At 42.0% G+C, this 21561-nt stretch overlaps 2 protein-coding genes across 5 annotated transcripts in view; both read left to right on the top strand.

Annotated features, from left to right (window-relative positions):
- Meikin (meiotic kinetochore factor) overlaps positions 1-7323 on the top strand; it is a 47881-nt gene extending 40558 nt beyond the window's left edge. The window contains exon 15 of the mRNA XM_034504382.2: positions 7292-7323. Coding sequence (XP_034360273.1) covers positions 7292-7323 — 32 coding nt within the window. The remainder of the gene's footprint in view (positions 1-7291) is intronic.
- A 12710-nt stretch (positions 7324-20033) lies between these two features.
- The window catches only part of Fnip1 (folliculin interacting protein 1), a 66381-nt gene continuing 64853 nt past the window's right edge, over positions 20034-21561 (top strand). For 2 of the 4 annotated variants that reach the window (XM_034507067.2, XM_034507066.2), the window contains exon 1: positions 20161-20380. In XM_034507067.2, coding sequence (XP_034362958.1) covers positions 20289-20380 — 92 coding nt within the window. In that variant the 5' untranslated portion in view covers positions 20161-20288. Of the gene's footprint in view, positions 20381-21561 lie in introns of all 4 variants that reach the window. The other 2 variants (XM_076936840.1, XM_076936839.1) reach the window with 2 other exon arrangements.

The following is a 21561-nucleotide window of genomic DNA, read 5'->3' as shown; positions in this document are numbered from 1 at the left end:
GCCCCATAGTGACATACTTCCTCCACTAGGCCATACCTACTCCAAAAGGCCACACCTCCCTATAGTCCCACTCCCTAGGCCAAGCATATTAAAACTACCGCAGCATGAATGCTCAAAGCTACTGTGTCCTGATAGTTCTTCTACTGAACAAATGAGTCCATTGCTTTTTAATTCAACCTCACTCAAGTTCTCAGGACATAGGCAAAATATAGCCATACATATATATATTCAGAATGTAATACAAATGACCTGTAACCTAGTCCAAATAGAAGTGTGTTTCCCTTCTGAATCTTTATGAGCTGGATTGTCATCATCTGCATTTCTTTCCACACTCTCTGGAGTTTTCCAAACTCCCACTAGAATGGCCGATTAATCTCTGCTTACAAATTCTAGGACTTCTTTAACCTACAGCTCCAGATTCCTCTATATTCCTCCCACAAAAACAGTCCCAAATGCCTAAGAACTGCACCGTCTCATTTATCAGTGCAGTGACCTCACTCTTGGTACCGACTTTTCTATATGAATTACTTTCTGCATTGTGACCAAATACCTGACAAGAAGCAGTTTAAAGGGGAGGAGTTTATTTTGGCCTGTGGTTTAAGAAGTACAGTCAATAATGGTGGAGAAAGCATGGTGGAAGAACATGAGACAGCTGATAGCATTATATCTGGTGTCAGGGAGCAGAAAGTGGACAGGATCTAAGCCTGAGCTATAAAACCTCCAAGCTTGCCCCAGTGACTCAGTTCCTCCATGAAAGTTCCATTTCCTATAGGTTCTGCAGCTTTCCAGAATAGCACTACCAGCTAGGTGGGCCCATAATGGACACTTTACATCCAAACCACAACAGCATGTGCCACTCTCACTCTGTAAAGCAGTCCATAAATTCACGTGCAGCAGCTTTGGCAGAAGTGCTGTATGTAAAAAAGGCATATCCATATCCATATTGTTTACCTTGGAAGGACAAAACACTGCCTTTTGCAAGATAAAAGTGTTTTGTGTTGCTGACTGAGCACTTCAAGATGTACTGCTATCATAGAGCAAGGTAGGTCTCTGTCTATGAGCCTGTGCTCCCTGCTACCTCATTAACTCATATGCAAGGACAGAGAGGATACCAGTCAGATTCTTTTCTCTTTCTCCAACCTTGTTCTGATGGAGGTTGCTAGGGGACAAAAGAGACTGACTGGTATCCAAAAGCATTGATTATTCTATCCATTTGATATATTAAGAATTCTTCTCTGCTGAGGTCACCATTTGGTGTATATTTGTATGCCATCCAAATAAATATATTCATGTGGGGTTTTTTTTTTTTTTTTGTCTGTTTAGAGACCTTTATATGATGCCTTTTCTCAAATGTCCTTTTCTTCTAGTTTTCCAATCACATTTCTCAACCATCCATCCAAACCTTGGTTACCACCTGTGAATTGGTATGCACCCAACATCTGATCATTCCTCCTTCCAGCAAAGCAACAACCCAGTACACTACTCAAAGACCTGCCCCAGGGCAAGCAGATTTCACATTTTTTTTCTGAGACAAATTAGAGTGACTGATCAGTATGTACCAGATCTGATCTTTTTTCCTGGCCAGTCACCTATAGAGCACTCCCCATGACCTCTTAAATGTAACCTGGATGAGAGAAGATAAAGAAGTTAAAGTAGAAGGCTATGGCACTTTTTTATGTGACCTACTTGTGCCTTCAGTGCATGCTTGAGTGCAGTCCTATATGCATCAGTTTCATTTGGCATGAAGACATAATCTTCACTTTGTGGCTTGCTAAGTCATATAAAATACAGTAGTGCTCAGTAACATAGTGGCCCAGTGATATGACCCATTCACGGGCTAAATGCTGTTCTTCAGTGTTTAAGTATTTATCTACCAATGATGGGTAGATATTCCACCAACTTCACTTTTTAATCCTCTTAGAGGCCATACTGTTCAGCTCTAGGTCCTACCAAAAGATCCAGGCAGCATCTCTATTTGTCAGGGACACTTAAAGCACCACTGAATCTACTGGACCATGTAGTGCAAGTGTTAGAGCATCTTGCAGCATAGCTTGTATCTGTTATAGAGCCTTTTCTTGTTCTGGGCCTCTTGTTAAATTGTGTAATTTTTTTAGGTCATTTGGTAAATGGGCTAGAATAGCACAAATAAATAAGATACATGCTGACAACAAAATCCGTAATGGCCCATGAAGGAGTAGGAATATGCCTTTTCTGGCTACAACAACTATGCCATGCTTCAGGGGTTCTCCCAGAGTACAGGACCCCCTAAAGATATAGACTAGAGCCAGGTGTAGTGGTGCACATATTTAAGTTCAGCACTCAGGAGTCAGAGACAAGTAGATAGATAGTTTGAGGTAACTTAGATCTGTTTTCTATGTAGCACATTTCTGGCCAGCTAGGGCAACATGACTTATCTTTTTAAAAAGATATATACTATAATAGTTATTGGTCATGATAATTTCAAACCAGAATCTTGCCAGATTCACATCAATTAAAAATAGGTAAGTCAACTCTAGTATATTCATTCAAGTTCTACACAGTACTAATTAAACATATAGTTAAATGAAACTATTTTATTGGATCATGTTAATTAACTTCACATAAGATATTAGACATTTTAAGGAGCATATTTACTATTATTTATTTATATGTGTATAGCAAAAACCAGTTAAACTTAATTCTGAAGGAACTGGGAGTGGACACCTGTTTGTTGTAACCAGACCTGTAGAATGATGGTTTTGCGACGCGCTACCTCGCCGATAAGGAGAACGCCACACTCAGGATTCTTCTGACAGCATTTATTGAACAGCTCTTCAAGATGGAGAAAAGGGGAAGGACGCCGAGCTCAGAAAGCCCGCTGCTTAAATAGAGCTTTGGGAGACGTGCAGATCCCTCATTGGCTCAAATCTTTCATCCAATTGTCATACTCGGTTTTCGCGCCATGCGCAGGCGCATTCTCAAGTAAAGCTTCCGTGAAGAACCAGGAAGCAGAAGCCGGCGCCATCTTGTAATGGCAAATGCGGCTCCTCACAGGTTTTAACTAAAGAAGTTGCTACAGATAATTTTATGGTACTGGTTAAGTTAGTGTGTAATACTTATGAAAAATATTCAAGCTGAACATACGTGGGTTTTTTTTATACATATACCAATAAAAACTTTATTAATAAAAATAGAGAAACTATTTATCCTAGTTAGGTCTGTCATACTAGTTTATGACATCAGATATTGTCAAAATTTGGGGGTTAAGTAGCAAATCCAAATTAAAATGCGTGGGAGATTTAGTCGTTCAGTTAGCAGTTAATTTAGAGACCCCTTGATGAATGTTGAGCTGCTGCTGCCATCTCCTGGCTTATTTCTGAGAGCAGCTTCCTCACCTAAGTGATTGCCCTTCAACATCTTGCTACTTGTGTCTGCGTTTCATTTAGTAAAAATAGCAAAGCACCAAACTAACTTGTGATCATGTTATTTAAAATATTCAACAGCCTATTCTTAGCATTGGCATTTAAAGTTTTCGCTAGTTTGGCAGTAACCTAATCAGGGCTAGAGGGCAAAGGTCATGTTGATGGTCTAGAACCCTGTGTGTATGGCCGGAAAGGGACTATGTGGATTAGCACTGTTGACTAAAGAACAAACTTGATTCAAGGAAACACCAACCACAAAAATGATGTGGCCAGGAAGAAAGAGTGGTACATAGGCTCTGAAAATGGTGTCTACTAGGTAGATGAGGCCTTAGAAGTGTCTAGATCAACACTTCTCCGTGGTAGTCTTCTGGTCACCAGAACAGCTGAAAACCTGAAAACCTGATTTGTTATAGATGCCAGAGATTAAGGCAGAGGAATCTGGATCATGTTAAACTTTTCAGCCGATTATAATAAACATTAAAATGGGAGAGCCATGTTCTTTTCTATTTTCTCCCTCTACAGAAGACATTTTTTCACCAGATTAATAAGTGGTTTTGTCCTGGTTTACTCGGATAATTACTGGCCAAATCAGAACTATCTGCACTACATAAACCTAAAAGAGGATAATTTATTTGTTGGTGGTGGGTTTTTTGTTTTGTTTTGTTTTTTGTTTTTGTTTTTTTGAGACCAGGTTTCTCTGTGTAACCCAGCCCTGGCTGTCCTGGAACTCACTCTGTAGACCAGGCTGACCTTGAACTCATAGAGATCCTCCTGCCTCTGTCTCCCAAGCACTGGGATTAAAAGCATGTGCCACCATGCCCAGCTAAGAGGATACTTTTAGCTTTTAATCATATAACCATATAATCATAGATATATACTCCCTTCTCTTTCTCTCTTGATAAGAAGCTTGAGATTTTAGATAATGATATTGGGTAGAAATGGACACAGACACACAACAAATGAGGTAGAAATAATTCTGTACAGAGTGATGGTAACAGAAGTCTTTGGATAATTCTGACACATGAACAAATTCCTTAAAAGTCTATGGATTTTAGTATGCTATCCATAAACTTGGTTAAATAGTAGTTGTTACCTAAAAGAATTGTAAGGCTTATGTAAAGTATCTGGAATATATAATAACCACTCATTATTAAGCCTGAGATTATAGCTCAGTGTAGAATACTTCCCTGGTATATGTGTGATCCTGGGTTCAATTCCCAGCACTACCAAAAGAAATCATGTCGTGTGCAGTAAAGATTTGCTTTAGATGTTTGCTTAGTAGTTCCTTAAGTGTAACTGACATATCTCTTTTGAAAACTTTTCCTTCGTTTTGGTTACATTGCAAAAAGTCTAAAATATGTGTGTAGTTGATGTATCTGATGATAAATTTGATTATGCTATCTCACATGAAGAATAATTTATCAAGTTAATGTCTATCAAGTAGGTATATCAAATCAGTGATATATCAAATATGTCACAGATAGACATATTTACCTATTATAATTACAGAGGTGAAGTATGGCCAGTCAGTGCTTTAGAGGAAAAGAAATCAACATGTTTTGACATCATAAAGAATTTTCAAGCCTGTTGTCTGGTTGACATGTATCCATTCATGTAAAGATGGAGTTCTGTAGTTGGCTGACTCATTTGGGAAATACTCTAGGAGTCTTGAATATCATGTTCTAGATGGTTACTTTCTGGAGTTGATACAGTTGCCTCCTCTGCCAGTTAATAATCTGATAGAAGATATCAGATGGCTAAAACAACCCTAATGGAGTCATATGTGCCTTAATAGACATATATATGGGATCCTACTACGGTACACAAGGAAGGTGGGTCTCCTTAGGTGGATGATATAAGGCCATGAAGAATCTTGAGTACAGGCCTTCTAAAAGGAAGCATCAGTATAAATATAAGGATAGATATCTAATGTTCTTCCAAAGAGTTGAAATTACTCATGCCTGCTGCCCTTGCAGACTTGACTTTTGAGAAACTTGCATTGGGAGGTAGATGGTGGAGCATCTCTGAGGTCACGCTCACTATCTTATTCTGACCAAAGTCACTTTTTAGTTGATCATGTTGCCAAGAAGGGTTTAGATTTGGAAGAAGTGAGCAGAAAGTAAAAAGTCTGTGGGGGTGTGGCTTTTGTCAAAGTCCATATGAACAGAGTTGGGAAGATAGAGACCTGTGCTAGTCTGTCTCAAATATGTTATTCAGATCACCTGAGTATTTATAAATACTTATTCTCCAGTTATTGCCTTGGAAGTCTGACTTGGGAATTCTAAGAGCCAGTCTAAAGAGTTGATAGGACTTAGTAACTAACCAGTTGCTTGAATGGGGTGGTAAGAAAAGGTGATTGGAAGATGATGCTCAGATCTCTATTAATTTCAAGTTCCAGAAGTGAGGTGTGATAGTTCATAACTGGGAGAATAAGGTCAAATCCCTGGGTCTGCATATATGAAGATGATGTGATGGTGAGGCTGGGAATTACCCAGAGGCTGGTGGGGGTACTGAGTGACAACATCTAAGTTAGTATGTTGGGGGCCGACTTTTAGCAGAAAGCGGCTATCAGCTTTGCAGCCATCTTGAGCCATATTCCCTGACATGAGACTTGAATTACAATAGCCTACAACAGCTGAGAACACTCCGATAATCTTGGTTTAGATACCTTGAGATTAAAGGCGCGTGAGATTAAAGGTGTGTGAGATTAAAGGTGTGTGACTTAAGAGTATGATTTAGAAGTATAGAGATCAGAGTTAGAGACAAGACCTAAGGGCATGATTAAAGGTGTAACTTAGAGGCGTGGCTTAGAAGTAAGACATATAAAAGGCAGAGACAGAACAGACCAGAAATCAGACTATAGAAGACAGAACCAGACGAGAGACTAGAGAGAGAGATTCATACACATCAGACATTAGGTAGAATCTGCCCTCACCCTCGCTCTTGCTGAACCTCGACCTGCAGACCGGAGCAGCAGCTTGGGCCGGGATACAGTGGCCCCCCAAATGTGGGTCGGCCCAGGCCTCAACATTTTGCCTGGACTGCAACATTTACTTTGGCCGCCCCAACGTGGGGCTAGTGTGGACCCCAACATTAGTACATCTAACATAGCACTAGAACATAGGGAAGGTGGCTTTTCCAGCTTAAATAATTTGTGAAGCACTCGAGGATTATGTTCAGATGGAGCTTTAGCTACAGCTTCTTTAGAATGGTGCAAGGGATCCTCAGTTCTAATAGTAAGACTACAGTTAGACATTGTTGCTGTTACTGGGTCTCTGGATGGGGTCCCACAGGGAGTGGCAAAGATAATGGATCTCTGGTTTATAATCACTTTCCTCGCCATGCGATATTTGGTAAGATCATCTAAATCTTACTCAAAGATTCCAGTGGGCACAAAGGATGACTATGATAGCAGGGTTTTCTGAGGTGCAAGAATGGAAATGAAAAAGTGACGTGGGAACGCCCTTGGGTTTTAGTGTTAGTCTCCTGGTGTTAGCTCTGAGGGGAAAGCTGCAACAATGTGTTTGGGAAGAAAGCAGATGTTGCCTCCGCAAGGACTTGGGAAGTGAAAAGGAGTGGTAGGTAAGATGCTGCCTGGGCAGTGGCAGAGGCGAACAAAGACAGAAAACACAGGGACAGAGTTTCTCTGGGCTACAAGGAGGGGCTCAGAACCCCACCCCACCCCCAGGCTTCCATTATCAGCTTTTATCTGGCTTTCCTCTAGAATGTTACTAAGCAGGTCTCTTGAGGTCTCCAGAAAGAACTCCCCATCGTTTTAGGAAGCAGGTGGGTGTGATGCCGGCAGGGAGAGCTCTCACCCTCAAGAATTGGTTATTAGTAACTACTGGCCACTTGCTTCTCTACAAAATAATATGTATATTTTTCTCTAGACATTATAATGAAGACAAATGGCAGAACATAACAGCTGTGGCTGGATTTTCACTGCTTTGAAGATGTGAATGTGAATATGAAGTCCATACAAGCAGAATGTCTGCCTGAAATTATATAAAATTAAAAATTCTCTTATTGTTTGTGATAAACTGTGTGGAAATTCCCTAATGGTCTTGTCATTTGCTTTAGTAAGCTAAGAAACAAAAACATTCTCCCATATTCTTCTTAAATGTATATATTTGTACTTTAAATATGAACCAGTTAGATGTTATTAGAAGACCAGGCACCAAAATAGATGATTTTGTGCTCATTATGAACTCTCATTAGGATACTGTCTTCCTTCCTTCCTTCCTTTCTTTCTTTCTTTCTTTCTTTCTTTCTTTCTTTCTTTCTTTCTTTCTTTCTTTCTTCCTTTCTCTTGTCCCCAGATCTGTCCTTTGTATGGATCAAAAGTAATAAAGTCATTGAAGTGCTAAAAATGAAAATGATTATATTACAAGCTATTTTTAACAGAACTTAATTGAAACCACATGAGTGAGAGACCTAATTCCAGGTCTGACTAACAGAAACTCTACACTCAAAAATTGCTGAAGCGGGAATATGTGATGTGTACATGCACTCATACACTAAGTATTTACTATGTGACCTCATCTCCACATCAGGGTCAGCACTCTCTGTAGGGCTATGATTGTGCTTGTCTCAGTGCTCTCATGGTATAACTTGTAGCATCTGCACAGTGCCTGTCCTAAGAAAACAGAAGCCTGTTGTCAGTGAACAGAGTACAGTTGTGTAACTTGGTGAGATTTTAACCCTGATGTTGGTACTAAGGCTACACATAGAAGCAAGAACCAAAGTTTTAAAGCTGCTCCAGTAGCAAGGAAAACCATAAAACTTTCTATTCAATCTGAGGTTAAGTGACCTAATCACCCTTTCTTTTTAAACAGAAGTCCTATGAAAAGATTCTTTTAAATGTTCTGAAAAGATCTAAGCCACTAAAAACACTACTTTTTTTTTTTTTACTCTGACTTCATCTGGAGGTGAACCATGAAAATACAGAAGAAAATGTTAATGACAGAGGAAGCAGAGAATGCAGACATGCTTTCCAGATCAGTTCAACTAAGTCAGTGACTCTTAGAATGGTTTTAAAGCAGAGATATGATAAACTGTGGGGGACTGAGGTTGGAGACAAGGTCTGTTTCCTGTCTTCACAGAGAATAATCTAAGGAAAAGTGCACTACTCTGTACTTCTGAGTCTGATGGTAGGTCCTGTGATAAGCAGTGTGGACTGGGAGTGATGGAGATAGAAGGTACCCATATTTGACTGGTTCATATTTCTAGTTCTGGAGGTTGGTCCTTCACCAATTTATATAGTTTAGAATCAGTGAGTGCTAGGATCAGGAGGCAGTGTAGTATGAACCCAGGATTTCCCATTTTTTGGAGAAGCACAGGGGAAGGGAAGAGGGACAAGCTCGTTCAAACTGACACCCAATGGTTTGGAGAAGAGGACATGACCTTCAGTATGATGAAGAGGAGGGAAACAGAGGGGCCTGGGGCTGGCAGTCATGGCAAGTCCAAAGCAGATTCTTGTTTTTATATCCTAGGAGAAGGGTAGACCCTTAACCCTAGACCTGTGGGCAAGCCTCAGTCTTTTTTTGTTTTGTTTTTTGTTTTTTTGAGACAGGGTTTCTCTGTGTAGTCCTGGCTGTCCTGGAACTCACTATGTAGACCAGGCTGGCCTCAAACTCAGAAATCTGCCTGCCTCTGCCTCCCAAGTGCTGGAATTAAAGGCGTGCACCACCACTGCCCGGCAAGCCTCAGTTATTTATTAACCTTCCCTGAAAGAATTTGTAAAAGGACTTCATTTCTTTCTGGAAAGAGGTCTCCACCATTTTCATCTCCCATGGATTTTTATAATGACCAGCTGATGCAGTGGGACACCTGTAATCCTAGTTACTGAGGAGGCTGAGGTAAAAGGATTGAGAGTTTCAGATTAGCCCAATTAACTTAGCAAGACCTTTTAGAGGGATGTAGCTCAGAGGCAGAGGACTTGCCTGGAAAATGAGAGGCCCTAGGCTCTATCCCCAGCACTGAAAAGACCTGAAGCATTTTGCCTCATCCTATAACTAATTAAACTACATTTCATTCATTTAAAATATATTCAAATTATACCTCATATAAAATTATCTCAGTTAAGAGGCTGAGTATATGGCTCAGCACTTAAGAGCATTTCCTGTTCTTCTAGAAGACCAGAGTTTAGTGCCCAGAACCCCTCGTCAGACAGCACCCCAGAGGACATGGCATACTTTCTGGCCTCTATAGGCACCTGCAAATATAGTTATACACACACACCCTCACACACCATGAATTTAAATTTTAAAAATTTAGTTAAAATCCATAAGAGGCATTATGTCACTTCTATTTTTAACTGGAGTGGGTGAATTTTCACCTGACGACAGTTTCATCGATTCCTATTGTGTATACAGCATTGTGTGTTCTTACAGAGTGAAGGATGTGACAAGTAGACTCCAGATAAAGTTTTTATTCAGCTTTTCTACTAATTTTTACTCTCTAGTCTAAATTTAGAGATGTTAAGTCTTCTTGCACCTTAAAACTTTCTCTAATGTTCTTTCAGCTGGCCCATCTTTCTGCTGGGTTAAATATCAGAGCATTTTCTTGGAATTATCTAATGTAGACTTTTCTCTTAGAAGAGAAAGGAAGTTTCTAGTAGTTTCTAGAAGCTATTGAGTGTGGCCACGAGGTTCTAGATTCCTAGCACAAGGGTTTTGAAATTAGAGTTTAGTTATATAGCCCAATCTGGCCTGAAGCTTGTTAATGCAACTCAAGATACTCTTGAACTTGAATTCTGGCCTCAACCTGAGCGCCACCATCATGCCTGGCTGATTTATTTATTTACTTATTTATTGAAAGAGACTCTCTCTCCTGCCTCAACCTCCCAAGTGTTGTATTACAGCCCTCTCCAGCTGACCTTTTTTTTTTGCATGTGTATATGTGTGTAGTGGGTGGCTGGGTATATGTATGGTCACATATGTATTGGTATACATGTATATATACATATGTATAGTGCACATGGAGGTCAACATTTGGTGTCTTCCTCAATCATTTGCCATTTTATTTATTGAGGCAGGGTTTCTCAGTTGAACTCAGAGCTTGGCAATAAGCTAGTCTAGCAGGCCAGCCTGCCCCAGGAAGCTCTTGTCTCTGCCTCCTAAATTCTGGGATTGTAGGTGGCCATCATGCCTACCTAGCTTTTATGTGGGTTCTGGGCTTACAAAGTTCATCCATCAAGCTTGATATGCAAGTGCTCTCTCCACTGAGTCATCTCTCCAACCCAAAAGTTTTTTTTTTCTTTGCATTTTCTTCTAGTACTGATACTGGGTATTGAAACTATGGCTTCATGTGTTCCAGGTATGTGCTTGATCTCTGATCTATAGACCCTGCCCTTTCTTTTTAAAACTGTATTTATGCATGAGTAAGAGAGGCATGTGTTCCAGAGGTCAGAGGACAATTTGCAGACATTGGTACTCCACGTGGGTTCAGAGGATTGAAGTCTGGTCTGTGGGCTTGCCAACAAGTGCCTATTGAGACCTACTGAGCTATCTCACAGGCCCCCAACTGAACTCTTCTTTTATTAATGTTTGTTTTAATAAACTTGCATTGTATGTGCCTACCACGATTTCTTTGTAGATTTGTCTACCAATTGACATCTTGTTAGTTCCATTCCTTAGCTAGTGTGACTAGCAGTAAACATAGATGTGGAGTATTCCTGTGGTGTAGTAATTTAGATTCTTTCATGCAGATGCCCAGGAGTGGGGCTGGCTCATATGATAGCTCTGTTTAATGTATTCATACTGATTGTCTGAGTGGCCACACCAGTTTGCATTCCCAGTAGCAGTGAATACTAGTTGTCACCTCCCCACGTACATGCTGGCACTTGCTGTCACTTATTTCTTCATAATAGCCATTCTGACTAAAGTGAGATGCAACATTTATTTCCCTAATGGCTAAAGATGTTGAAAGCTATTATAAGTATTTATGTTATTTTTTCTTTTTAAAATATAATTGTTTTATTTGTTTGAGAATTTTATACATGTATACAATGTATTTTGAACATACCTACCCCCATACTCCATCCCCCCACCCCCGCTCCCCTGCCAGACTCCCTCAACAAAGTCCTCCTCCTAATTTGATGTTCTTTCTTTTAAAAATAATCCACAGAGTCTAATAATCCACAGAGTGCTGCTCACAGATGTGTGGTTTGGGGCCATCCACTAGAGTGAGGGTAACCCAACAGAGGCTACATCCCCTGCAGCCGTGAACTGCTAATAGCTCCTGGTTAGGTTCGTGGCCTCGTGAGCCCCTCTGCCATTCGTGCTGGAATTTTGATTGGCTTGACTGTGTGGGTTTTGTGCAGGTTGTTGAGGTTAATATTTAAAACGGCAGCAACCAATCTGGCTTGTTGTTATGGTGCCGCCATATTCCCGACTAGGCAAGGCCTAAGGCCATGGTGTGCTCCTGCCGCTGCTTGGCTCAGGCCGCTGGCTCTGCCAATCTACCATGCTGTCTCCACAATGCTTGGCTGAGCCCACACCATTCCGCCATCCACACAGTACCAGGTAGAAATGAGAGTCTGAAGCTTAATTATTCTCTAAAGGCTTTATATGTTTAGAAATGTTCAATTAACAATTTTTCCACACTTGAGTTGCTTTCCAATATCTAACCTTATGATATAAATCATTACCCAGGACAGCCTTGGACATGTGCATGGTTCTTCATGGCTTCTCTCTCTCTCTCTCTCTCTCTCTCTCTCTCTCTCTCTCTCTCTCTCTCTCTTTCTCTCTCCCTCCCCTTCTCTAGCTCCACCTTTTCCTTTTCTTCTTCCTCTCCTTACACATGCTATCTTCTTCCTCCCATATTAGCTCCTCCCAAATTACCGAGTTTATTGTAAAATGTAGGGGCAGGAATATACTGCCACACAGGTAACCACAGCTGCTGTGAGTGTGAGTGAACAGCTATATTATATGAAGAAGATAGCATTTCGAAATACCCTTTCCCACCCTGCAGCTCTTACAGTCTTTCCTAACTCTCTTCTGCAGTGTTCCTTGAGCCAAGGGTGAAGGTGAGGAGGAGTTGACCCCGACGTCCCACTCGGCACCCTCAGCAGTCAGTCTCACACATTGTGTGCATGGCCTGCAGCCCACCGCACAAACAGCTTCTCTGAACATGGTTGAGCCATAATCTGTAAGCATGAACACAAATACTTAGATGGTATGTGGACAACATGACCATTTGGCAAAACAATAACAGTTGATCTCCCTCTAAGGCCTGTGACCTCTCAAGCCATGATGCCAAAGATGAATTTCCTATAGGATAAACTTTAAACCCAATCACAAAGCGGTTGGTTTCCCCCGAACTTCTTTGGTTGGGCGTGGTGATGTACAACACAACTTTAATCTTAGTGTTCAGGAGGCAATGGTAGGTGGACTACTGTTGAGTTTGAGACCAGCCTGGCCTACATAGAAGTTCCAGGACTAGAGTCACACAGTGACTCAAAAAGACAAGAGGAAAATCACCCTTCTGAAGATATAAATGGCAGTGTTAGTCTTCACTGTACATATCTGCTGTTTCCCTGACATAGGAAATGGGCCAATAAAACCATAATCTGGATCCTTTAACCACCGTGCTAATAAACTTTGATTCATTTGTCCTAAATTAGTCTGAAAGAAAAGTTTTACTGATTAACATCTTGAAGTAATCAATTCACTTATACAGACGTGGGGCGACTCAATTCTTAAAACTCTTAAGCCAGCTATTTATGGCTACATGACAAGAAAGTAGTAGTGGTTTGACATACAAGAAGGAATAAACCTTGGTTTATTTGCAAACACCCCTGAGATTCTTCCTATTTCAGCCTGTTTGAGGCACTGAGGATACAGTGTTGTGAGAGAGTCCACATTGAGAATTTACTTCTTACTGGGAGAAAACAAAATGCCTGCAGGTGGTGATAGGAGCTACAGTAGAAACTGAAGGGGTGGTAGAGAAGGGCACTTCAAAGATGCAGGATTTTTGAGCTGATGTCTGAAGAATTTAGGAGGCAGCCAAGGAAAAAGTGGTAAAGAAAATTCTGAGAGAAAGAAGAAAACGTATGGAGGCTCAGCAGAAGCAATAGTTTTTGTTTGAAGAGAAGGGATGCCAGAAGAAAAGAGAGCAGACTCTGGGAAGAACAGTAGCTTGCATGTGGTTAGAAAAAGACAATGGGCCAGATTAGCTAAATCATGGTTCCTTGCAAATCATGGGAAGGGGGTTAAAAGTGATGGGAGTAGGCTGGTTATGTAGCTCAGTGGTACAGTGCTTGTGCGAAGTCATAGGATCAATCCCTGGGACCACAAGAGAGAAAATGATAATTCTGTGTAAACAGCTACTTAGACTCAGAACTTAGACTCAAGAGCTAATAGAAAAAACTATTAACAAAAATATGAAGATAGGAGAAATTGTTGGGAAGGAGTTCAGCGTGAGTGGGAGGGAATAAGAAAGAGTAATGGAAAATAAAAATGACCCAATACATTATATACACCTAAGAGATTGTCAAAGAGTGGAGAAATACACGAGTGATAGGGGCTATTGAGGAAGGTTAAGATAGGAAAGGGCCGTGATGGACTATGACTCAAGTCTGGCTATTATGTAGATAAGTTATTATAGGAGAGAACAAATGGAGGGGAGCCATCAAGTAGGTGGGTGCCTGTATTGGGGGAGGGCTGATGGTGTTTACTGGCATTGTTTTGGAGATGCAGCTGAAGTAAGTTCTAATAGAGAAAATCAAATATAATGCCAACATTTACAAAACCTTTTTGTTGATCCTTTGTAAATTTCACATCATGCACCCCAATCCCACTCATCTCCCCATCCCTTCATATTTGCCCTCTGCCCTTGTAACCTTCTCCCAAAAGAAAATACAAAACAAACAAAAATAAACAAAACAGAATATAAAAAAAAAATCTTGTAAAAACTGTAGTCTGTCACATCCCACAGTGCACCCTTTTGTTCACCCAGCTTTACTTGAGAATGTTCATTGCAATGAGTCACAGGTCTAGTTTGAGGCCTCTGGCTTCTGCTATACTATCAATACTGGATCCTCACTGGGACTTCTCTCGGATATCCTGTTGTCTCCCTGTGTTATGGAGATTCTGCAGCTTTGGATCTGTAGGACCAGTCCTTTTACATGCTTCAGCAGTTCATAGATGAGGTAGATGTTGAAGTGGGCCAACTCAAAGCCCTGGATCTGGCTCTAGATGGTAGCTGAGTTGATCAGCCTCCCATCTCTCCTGCACCCACACCACAAGGGTCAGCTTTCTAACACAGCACCAGCCAGGACACCCAGTGCTGCAGGGGAAAGTGGCAAGGTCAGCTCCCCTGCTTTTATAAGCTCTAGTCCTGCTCACCCGCACTCACACCACCAGAGCATCCCTACTGAGCTTCCCAGTCTAGGTGTGGGGCCCACTCTCCTGGTTACTGCAGCTGACAGGGGCTGCCCCAGTTCTCCCTCTCTTATACCTTCAGGGCTGGCTCACCTACACCTTAGCCAAAAGGGCTTGCTCTAGTGTGCTGCCCAAGGGAGGTGCAGGGACTGCTCTCCTCTCCAGCTCTCATGACCCTGGGGCCATTACTAACATCTTTACTTGAGCAACTTAAATGTAAGTTACTGCCTGATTTAAAAAAAAAACAAAACAGAATTAGGTTTGAGGAGGAAAATCCAGTATATTCAGTTTGGGTATATTACGTTTGAAATGTTTGATGCTTATGTGGCAATTTAAGTAGAGCGTATGGTAAAAGGCAGGATTTAGGAGGCTCAGCTCATACAACTTAAAATAATGGAATGGCTGAGTTTTTCTAGAGGAAAAAGTAATTACACAAAAAATGGTCAAGGACTAAGAACAAAAGAGGACAATTCTCAAAAGTCTAGAAGAGACCCAACAGAAGGATAAAAAAGCGGGGGGGGGGGGGATGTCCCCCTCCCATCCCAAAGAGGAAGGAATTGATCACATGAATATTGTTGATCCTGGAAGTGCACATTAATTAGATTGTCAACAAGAAGATCTTATCAAGAGTCTCAGTGGGACATGAGAAGGAAAGCCTGACTGAGTGGGCTCAAAAGAGAAAGGTCAGCTGGGTTTGTGGTGCACGCCTTTAATCTCAGCTTAGGAGGCAGAGGCAGGTGGATCTCTTTGAGTTCAAGGGCAGCCTGATCTACAGAGTGAATTCCAGAACAGTCGGGGATACACAGAGAATTTCTGTTTCAAAACAAACAGAGGGGGAAGGAGGAAAGGAGGAAAGAAAGAGGGGGGGGGAGGGAAGAAGAAGAGGAGGGGGGAAAGAGGGAGGGAGGGAGAGGGCAGATGAGCAGATGAAAATAGCAAAGCAAATGTCGTTTCTCAGCTTAACTGTGGTAGAGAAGAGAGAGGAGACTGGAGAAGACTGGGTTTCTTTTTTAAGATGGGAGACATTATAGAATTTTTATGCTAATAGAATTAATCTAATAGAGAATAAAGAGATGATGTTTCAAATTTTAAAAATACAATAATAAGCAAGACAGACAGTCCCTGCCCTGTAGAGAACAGCAAGTCACAAAAGTTTCTCAAGATTGTTGTCAATTCTTCTAGGGAATCAAACCATTACCTTAAGTATAAGAAATATTGGCATGAATTCCTTACTTTGAATTCCATTAGATGCATACAAAGGTTCTTTCATAAATAGTGTATTTCTATGATAAACCTTTCAACAAATATTTTTTTAATGTACATTGGTGTTCTGCCTCCATGTATGACTGAGTAAGGATGTCAGGTCCCCTGGAACTGGAACAACAAACAGTTGTGAACTGCCATGTGAGTGCTGGGAATTGAACTCAGGTCCTTTGGAAGAGCAGCTTGTGCTCCCAACCACTGAGCCATCTCTCCAGCTCCACCAACAAATATTTTTTAAACATTTAAAATTATTATTACGTGCCTATCAGCTTTACTAAAAGATGGAAGCACAGATAACAATATATGATTTCTGTATTGTTGGAGCTTAGAGTATTTGGAAAAAGTTGACCTGAGGTGACTGTATACTCTCACTTAGATTAATCCTATGATGTTGACATCTATAGAAAAGCTAATTGAATTAACTCTATCAACCAGAGGTTTTATATTCATCCTAAATACAAACAAATTAGCACAAAAGTTTAGTAGCTTTCATAACTAGACCTAAAACTAGATAAACAGCTCAGGCATAGACTCCTTCAGCTGCTACAACAATGAGAAGTGCTAGAAAGATCTATGCAGACCCCTAATGGAGAAAAGACACACAACGATATGCCAGACAAGATGGGCCCACAGGTACAATAGTACCAGGATGGTCTTGAGCCGATGGACAGAGGCCAGCTTGGGAGACACTGAAACTTCTTGGCTTATTTTTGATACTTTTAACTCATTGTTCCGCTTTTATGTAAGACAGCATAAATGACTAGATTAAAAACTGTTATATTGGCCAGGCGATGTTGGCACATGCCTTTAATCCCAGCACTTGGGAGGCAGAGGCAGGCAGATTTCTGAGTTCGAGGCCAGCCTGGTCTACAGAGTGAGTTCCAGGACAGCCAGGGCTATACAGAGAAACCCTGTCTCGAAAAACAAAAAACAAAAAACAACAACAACAAAAACCTGTTATATTTATTCTATTCCTGCATGACTATTCCCTAAATTTAAAGAGCTTGCTTTTAAGACACCTCAGCTTCTCTATGAGAACAGACCATATTAAATAGCAGAGTAAATATATGTTGATACCAGTCTCAAATGAATTTCTGTATAACATGTCTTATTATAAATTGGTATCCTTTCAGGGTTTTCATTCTGTTATTGTAGCATTATGTTGTGGTATAAGGGAAATGTGATGAATGGTAACAAATACATTTGATTTTCTCTGTACTTTTAAGACTGAGCATTCAGAGATGAAGCAATTGCATGAGTGGAGAACACTAAAATAAAGCATCTCTTATGCAAGCAGCAATGCTTCTCCTACTATTAATATCTGTGATCACCCATGAAGTAATTTTTTCCCAAGATGAAGGCACATGAGGTTACTGTATTCGGAAATTTCCTTCTGAGGGAACCTGGAAAGATTCATCTCTGTGCCAGCCACGGACAGCCTCTTGTTCGTAAGAGTCTTTGGTCCTATGTAGAAAGCATTAGTCTGCTTCTACTCACTAGTATCTAACTTGTTTTTTATTTTGTATTTTTTGTTTGTTTGTTTGTTTTTTTGAGCCAGGGTTTCTCTGTGTGGCCTTGGCTGTCCTGAAACTCACTCTGTAGACCAGGCTGACCTCAAACTCAGAAATCTGCCTGCCTCTGCCTCCCAAGTGCTGGGATTAAAGGCTTGTGCTATCACTGCCTGGCTAGTATCTAACTTGTTTAAAAACAAGAAATTTCAGCAGTTTACACATTGACTTATCAGATGAATGTTTTTTCCACATTAAAAAATGTCACAAATGTTTTGCTTGAAAAAATATAGAGCCCTTTTCACTGTTTGATTGCTGTGAAGAGACACCACGACCATGGCAACTGTTAGAAGAGAAAATATTTAATTGGGGGCTTGCTTTCAGTTTCAGAGGCTTAGTCCTTTATCATCATGGCTGGAATCATAGTGGCATGCACAGCAGGCATGGTGCTGGAGAAGTACTTGAGACCTACATCTTTATTTGCAGGCAGAGGAGAGAGAGAGAGAGAGAGAGAGAGAGAGAGAGAGAGAGAGAGAGAGAGAGAGAGAGAGAGAGAGGAAGAAGGAGGAGGAGGAGGAGGAGGAAAAGGAGGAGGAGGAGGAGGAAAAGGAGGAGGAGGAGGAGGAAAAGGAGGAGGAGGAAGGAGGAAGAGGAAGGAAGGAGGAAGAGGAAGGAAGGAGGAAGAGGAAGGAAGGAGGGAGGGAGAGAGAGAGAGCACGCTCCTTATGTAGGCTTTTTGAAACCTAGAAACAAACTCCCAAGTGATACACTTTCTCCAACAAGGCCACACCTATTCTAACAAGGCCACACCCCCTAATCCTTTCAAACAGTTCCACTCCCTAGTGACCAGCATTCAAGAATATGAACTTAAGGGATCCATATTCAAACCACCACGTGGACCCAGTAACTTTTGAAATGAACAATTTACAAAGTACCTATGAATAAAATCTAACTGTTGCACTACATCCTCAGAAAGATCTTCCTGTGACATAATTTTATTGTTTAGTTCATTAATTGTGCAACACCAATCAACTATCTGAAATTACCTTACTGTCTTCTTGCCTATAAAATTAACTTTTCTGTTGTTAATGTTGATTCCCAGTATACAGAACTCAAATTCATGCAATGAATAAATTCATTTTTTTGATTCACTGTGTAGCCATGGCTGTCCTGAAACTCACTCTGTAGACCAGGCTAGTCTCAAACTCAGAGATCAACCCTCTTTTGCCTCCAGAGTGCTGAGATTAAAAGTGTATGCCACCACTGATTGGCTGCAAATCCGCTTTTTAATTATCTACAATTAGTGCTTTAAAGTGTCTTGTGTACTGAAGCAAAGGAGACAGGATAGAGAACTGGAGACTCCTCCCTCCTCCTCCTCCAACAACTTTGGAAGCTGGGGAGGTAGTTCTGGGGATGAAGTGCTTGCTGTGTGAGCATGAAGACCTGCATCCCATTCCCAGAATCTACTTAAAGGATGGTCACAGAAATGTAAGGTTGTGATTCTAGTGCTGTCAAAGAAGATGAAGCAGTAGGGGCATCCTAGACTACTTGGTGAGCTCTAGACCAGGAAGAGACCCTGTTTCAATAAATATATAAAAATCTTATAACATTAGAGCTCAACATGCTGACCACTGACAAATTATTAACGATATAAAAATATTCTGCTAATTTTTCTTTTTCCCATGTTAGGGCTACTCATTTATTTTTCTTAAACTCTAACTACAGATCTTAAAGATTTGGTGGTTCCTATGTCTAGTTAAGCGAAATTCTCATGCATATCTAGTCTTCCAAGCATACACCAGTATGTCCCCATTTCCACATTTCTCAGAGAACTGCATTCCACTGTCTAAATCCCTCATCCTGGTAAATGGATGACAAATTTGATCTGAACACTAATGCTTTGATAAGACTGGAAGGATGTTCTTGAGCGGTATTTTCCGTTTTGAGAGCAGTCTTGCCATTTGGTTACAATGTCACAATGCCTTCTTTCCTCATTCCTAGATATTAAGATATATAGCTTTGTTTCATGGACGTTCTGATTGTCTCCTTTAGACATTTTACTAAACTTCTTGTTTGGTGATGAGGATCAAACCCAGGGCCTCTAACTACCGAGCTTTGAAAGACTCTAACCGCAGTCTTTCAAATTTTAAATACTTAGCATAAAGGGTTAGATATTTTTAGGTAGAAGCTTTTTGCTTTTTTTTTTTTTTACGGCTGCTTGCCTCCCTTGGGTTTGCTTGTGATTTTTGTTGGTTACCAAGGAGATCGAGCCTGAACCTTCAGTCGCTAGATCTTCCTAGAGACTAGATGCGGGTGTCAACGGAAACCGCGCCTCAAGTCGCAGACCCAGGTCTCCTCTAGAGTCCTAGAAGCTTGGGAGGGCCTAAGGCGGGCCTGGGTCCCAGAGGTTCTCTTCTGCCACCCAGCCGCGCGCGGCCTCGCACGCCCCGCCCCGTGAGAGGCCTCGTGACTGACCCGTCGGCCAGCCAATGGCAGGCGACCCCGCCTCCCCCCACCCCGCCCCCCCTCTGCTTGCTGCCACGTGATGCGGCTCGTCGCCAGCCAATCGCCGCGACCTCAATCTCGCGCTCCGCCCCGCGCGCCGTGGCCGTTTGAAGTGACTAATTTCTGTCATATGACTGAGGCGCCCATGGGGGTGGCGGGGCGGCGGTAGGAGCGGGGGGCCTCCGGCGAGCTCCCAGCCGAGCGACCCCGGTCTGGCGGTGGCCAGCATGGCCCCCACTCTGTTCCAGAAGCTTTTCAGCAAGCGGAGCGGGTTAGGCGCGCCGGGACGGGACGCTCGCGACCCCGACTGCGCGTTCAGGTAAGGCGTCGCGGGCCCCCTAGGGGTCGCGGCCTCGGGCGGGGCATGCGGTCCCCTTGCCCTCTTCGCTAGGCTGTTTACGCCCCGCCCGCGCCACGCGCCGAGTCCCCCCCCCACCCACCCCCCCAACACCGCGGCCTCCGGAGGCTGGCGATCCGCACGCTGCCCGGGCTGCGACCTCACCGCAGGCCTCCGGGGCCGGGCCGGGAGCTGCTGTCTCCCTGTGATCGGCCGCCCTCGGATGGCTTTGTGCAAACTGCCGCGCGTTCGGCCAACCTGCGGAGCACTGAGGAGGCTGGAGGAGCGAGTGGGCAGGCTGCCGGTCTGTCAGGCTTCTTGGAAACTAAAATTGGAGCTGTGCAGTTATCGTGCCGAGCGACCTTAGTGTTATCGAAGGAGAAATGCGAAACCGAAGTGGTTAGGGTTACTACTGACCGGACTCGAGGAGGACTCGCGTTAGAATTTGCTGTCGAATTTTCTTTCCCTTCTTACACCTGTTACTGAAAAGGAGTTTCTTGCAAATGGAAAATGGTAGCTGTGTAGCTGTGTTGGTGTGTGTGTGTGTGTGTGTGTTATTGCAGGCTTTGTTTCTTTCTGATTGCAGTACCTGTTGCTGGTACAGTAACTTTTTAGAATTGTCAGATATATGAAGCTTAGCTCAGTGGTTACATTCAGCCGTGGAATTGTATTTGAAGAAGATACTGTTGTATCTTCCATAATGCGCTGTGGAAACTTGCACATGTAACTAGGCCAAATGTTACCCATATCACACACTTGGCTGTATAGCAGAGAACTCAGTTGTACAGTAATAGTAAAAGGGAAACAGTGTCAAATTTTGCAGCAAGCCCAAGTATAAGATGATTGCACTACATAGGTCTTATAGGTTTTAATATTCTCCAACGTATCCACCCTGTCAATAATACAGATCACATCAGGAAACAATGTGTGGGATTGAATATTAAATGGCAAGTAATTTAACATATTTAAAGGGAGAAAAAGGTCGGTTAACATTTTTGGAAACACGCTTAATAAAAGAATTTTCATGGTATTGGCTTTTCTTCATAATGGGAAGTAAATGTCTTGTGCTATAGTCATCTGACATTTGTTTTTCCTTTGAAAAACGAAAGTGCAGATAACACCAGATAATACACCAAGACACCTAGGAAATCAAGAGACCCAGG

The sequence above is a fragment of the Arvicanthis niloticus genome, chromosome 6 (assembly GCF_011762505.2).
Source record: "Arvicanthis niloticus isolate mArvNil1 chromosome 6, mArvNil1.pat.X, whole genome shotgun sequence".
Lineage (NCBI taxonomy): Eukaryota > Metazoa > Chordata > Mammalia > Rodentia > Muridae > Arvicanthis > Arvicanthis niloticus.
Note: the sequence above shows the minus strand (reverse complement) of the source record. Positions and strands in the feature narration are given on the sequence as shown.